This window comes from Triticum aestivum, chromosome 6A, assembly GCF_018294505.1.
Source record: "Triticum aestivum cultivar Chinese Spring chromosome 6A, IWGSC CS RefSeq v2.1, whole genome shotgun sequence".
Classification (NCBI taxonomy): Eukaryota; Viridiplantae; Streptophyta; class Magnoliopsida; order Poales; family Poaceae; genus Triticum; species Triticum aestivum.
Genome location: NC_057809.1, coordinates 532,664,133 through 532,668,282, shown reverse-complemented (window position 1 = coordinate 532,668,282; position 4,150 = coordinate 532,664,133). Strand labels below are relative to the sequence as shown.

The window sequence follows — 4,150 nt, the reverse complement described above, 5'->3', positions numbered from 1 at the left end:
AGAGGAACATCGGTCCCATCCCACGATTCCGTTCACAAGCGTTCACACCCGTTCACACTGCCTATTTTTCTAACATTCATTCGGCAGATATAGTAGTACTACTGTCCGTAGCTATGTGGCGACAGACCGTGACGGCGTGACGCGACGAGCCAATCACACCGGATAAGTAATTTGGACTAGTACTACTCTCTCCGTCACAGTTTAGAAGGCGCAGTTAAATTTGCGTGCGTTTCCACAATAGACAAGGTTTAGCGCGTATTGCATTTATTTCTAGTAGCTAATTAGTACTTCGATGTACTATTTCTATATGTATGGATAGTGTGAATGCTATTTTTAACCCATCTCACAACCACTCACAACCAATAGATAACCACATAGGTCTCGGATAATTTCCAAGCACGCCTTCTAAACCGTGACGAAGGGAGTACCAGTAATGCCCTGTACCTAGCCAGCGACGCATCAGTTCGGACGGACTCAAGTAGTGTTCAGACTGGCCTCCGTCGCTTGTACGGTAGCCACACACACAGACCGTGACGGCGTGCCACGATCATGCCTGGGTTTCTTCTAGCGAGGATGCCCTCCGCTCCTGCACCACCCTGGCGAAGAGGCTGCCGTCGTAGACGCCCCTGGCGGCGTCCTTGCGGAGGAGCCCGTCCTCGTCCTTGCCGATGCTGTACAGCAGCTTCCACTCCGCCGATGCGCCCGCCCTGCATACGTTGTTTTGCTTGCCGCGTCAGGAGGTCTGAAAATTACGTGCAGGATGGATAACATAACAGGAGAGGCCGTAGACCGCGCGTACCATCCCGCGTAGTCGCTGGGCTGCCGGTTCGCGGCGATCAGCTCGTCCACCTCCGCGGACGTCAGGGCGTCCGGCACCGTCTTGCCGTGCTTGGCGAAGGCCGCATCGAACTTGTCCGGAACGAACCTGCAATGGTTAATTACGCATCAGTAGCGAATCACCATGCGCAAGTTGGAGCAGACGAAGTGGTTGGCGTGTGCTTTTACTACCTTCCTTGGGAGTCATACGCGCCTGAGTCGCTCCCGTGGATGCCCTTGTGGATGTTCTCGATGTAGATGGACATGCGCGCCGTGTCATTTTCCTGCACGAATTTCACAGCCCTTTATACAAAGTAACTTGCTTGCTCTTTGGACAAAGAACGAAGGTGTGCTAAGACCTGCTCAGTTTCTTTGATTTGAAACATCATAGTGATCACAGAGTACCGCACTACTAGCTAGTCATGCCCACGACTTAATAAAAAAAGAAGTAATGCCCACATCTGACGCTTGTGCTGTCAAAATCTGAAACCAGGCATCCCTCTAAATTATACCGCACTACTACATTTCATGATTTTGACACTCATCACTTGTCAGACCCGGGATCGCGTATCTATGCACTCGCAGGAAAATACTACTGAGAATTGAATTTCTATCAAGACTTGAAGAAAGCACAGTAAAAGGTGCTAAATGTTCCACAGAACAAAACTTTGTGGCTCAGGTAGCTAGCCTAACATACCAGAGCACTGAATAATCAGCTCGAAACCGCAGACAAAATGAAGCGTTCTAATCTAGCGTTGCCTTCTCTTCTCAGGGAAGCAAGGGAATGTTGCAGCCACAAGCTAACAGTAACCAGGATCCTTAAACTTAACACAGAAGAAAACTCCGACATAAGAATTCTCTGTCGAAGGATTACCGGTCTGGTCTGGGGGCCAAGGACGCCATTGATGAAGGTGGCACTCAAGGTGGACGAAGCAAATCCAAATCCGAGGGCCCGAAACGCTGGTATGCAAGGAGGGTAATTGCACGTGAGACAGAATCAACAAACAACAACCGGAGAACCACTGGGAGAAATCTCTCTGAAAGACTGAAACAGAACGCAGGTAACAAAAGCAGAAAGCGAATGGGGAAAAAATTCGCTCACCTGCGTACGTCTCGGAGAAGGTGACGACGCCGTCCTTGTCGCGGTCGAAGAAGGCCGCGTGCTTCTGCAGCGCCGTCATGCCGCCGGCGCCCGAATCGTCGCCGTACCCCGACGCCTGGCCCCCTGTCCGGCCGGAATCAAGAAGAGGAAGGACGACGGATATCAGCAAAGCGCGCAAGCCGCGACGAAATGGACAGCAGAGCAGAGCAGAGCCAGCCTTATTCATTACCTAGGAACATGGGGAACAGGAGCAGCAGGGACAAGGCCGCCGCCGCCGTCGCCGCCGCCGGGGAGGACGACGCCCGTCGCGGTCTTGCGTCCATCTCGAGGGATTTCTTCCGCCTCGCTCGCTCGCTCTTTGACTGCTGTCCCCTCTCTTCTCTGTGTATTTGCCGCGGCTCGCGTGGTGTGCACAGGTGTCTCGGCGTCCGCCGTCCGTATATGTAGGATCGCGGTTTTGCGCCGTGTGAGTGGTTGGGCAGTTTCGCGATCGCACGTTTCCGCAAGAGGAGACGCGCACTCCTCAGATACGTGTCCTAGGCTCGGACCGTGCCTCCTGCCCGGAAAACATTTTTCTTGATCCAAATTATTCTGCCATGTCTCATCGTTTATTACTAGCACAAGTTAATCTAAATTGTTTGTTTAATTTGTTCTGTACGCGTGATGATGCAGAGGCCAGGGCAATCCCTTTTTAACCAGAAACGACTAACATTATAATCATTTATTTCAACATGGCAATGGGTACCCGAAACCAGCGAACCCGGCGGGTAAAAATCCTATTAGGGTAAGGGTTTAGGACAAATAAATACCCATGTGTTTATAAATGGGAAAAAATTATACCCATCGGGTAAACTGGGTATGGATATGGGAATGCAATATCCATACCCGCGGACCCACATACCCATATATTAATTTCTTCTAACAGCAGGCTTCATGTGTTCACTAAAGGAACCTAGCCATTGTATCCTAGGCTAACGCAACCGCTAGCGTCGATCCAAAATCCTCTCCCCTGACGCATGTGCATGATCTTGTTTAAATGTGTTGATCTTGTTTTGTGAACTAACGGTTTTGTTAATCTTATTACATAGTCTTCTTCGGTTGACTATTTTGAATTAGGGGATGCAGAAGTACCTTCAATAAAAGAAAATTGTGTCTGTCTTGTTTGTCTTGTAACTGAAAAATAATAATAGGCGTGAATGCTTCTTAAAAGTTCATGTACAAGCTACTCACCCATGTATATAATTGGACATTGTTTAGTGCCATCTATTTCGTGCTTATTGCTATCCATTTCTGAAAATCAATATCATTCTTTTTATTTCATGGCGCAACAAATCATCATCTATATGTGCTCAAATGCTAAAATGTGGTATATATGTACTAAAATGTTGAAGAATGCATGCTAAAATGTTGGGTATATATATGTAAATGTTGAAAAATACATGAAGTGTGAATTGGGTAAGGTCATCGAGATGGGTATTTTTTACCCGCGGGTATTATCTGCACCCGACCGGGTACAGGTACGGGAACAATTTGAAACCCGAGGTGCGGATTTGGGTACGGCTATGGACAAAAAATAATGAGACATGTACGGGTTTGGGCGACCATTACCTGCACCCGAACCCGGCGGTGCCATGTTGACGTTTATTAGAGCATTAATATGATGTAAAATGCTTAGGAAGATGCTTCCAGAACTAAACCAGGTTTTTAGGTACACGGCGCAGAACTACTATGAATACTTATTTGTATAGCAGATGTGTCTAATTAAGCACATGGATTATACCAATAGACACTATTGTAAGTAAAAAATGCTACTCCCTCCTCTCCTATTTACAGGGCTCAAATATGAAATCTCATCAATCAAGTCGGATGCTAGTGAAGGAATATACTCAAATTAAACTAATACATTAATTTGAATTAATTGCAGTGCATGCATGCTTGGCCACTACTAGATGAGTAGGAACATTACATGCATCTGTGAGTTTCTTTCTAATTCTTGCATGCAAAGATTTAATGCGCCTTGAAATCTCAATAAAAGATAAAGATAAGTCAAACCGCCAAAAATATATGAAGATAAACCTTTTAAATCGGAAAAAATTGAGATAAGCCATCTAAACCAGAAAGAAGGGAGCGTTCTCCAAATACTCTCCTTTGTACATGGCACCCCATTTTCTTCAACGGAATGGAATTTTAATCTCTAACCGTAAGAATTGTTGACAAGACCATGGTTCACGC

At 46.8% G+C, this 4,150-nt stretch overlaps 1 protein-coding gene across 1 annotated transcript; it reads right to left on the bottom strand.

Moving 5' to 3' along the window:
* Positions 1–247: 247 nt before the first annotated feature.
* Positions 248–2,365, bottom strand: LOC123128308 (probable peroxygenase 5). The gene is made up of 6 exons (XM_044548276.1): positions 2,148–2,365; positions 1,919–2,041; positions 1,691–1,776; positions 1,009–1,100; positions 800–925; positions 248–707 (listed from the first exon to the last, which is right to left on the bottom strand). The coding sequence occupies exons 1-6, from the start codon at positions 2,239–2,241 to the stop codon at positions 548–550; spliced, it is 681 nt and encodes a 226-aa protein (XP_044404211.1). The 5' UTR covers positions 2,242–2,365; the 3' UTR covers positions 248–547.
* Between the last annotated feature and the right edge of the window lie 1,785 nt (positions 2,366–4,150).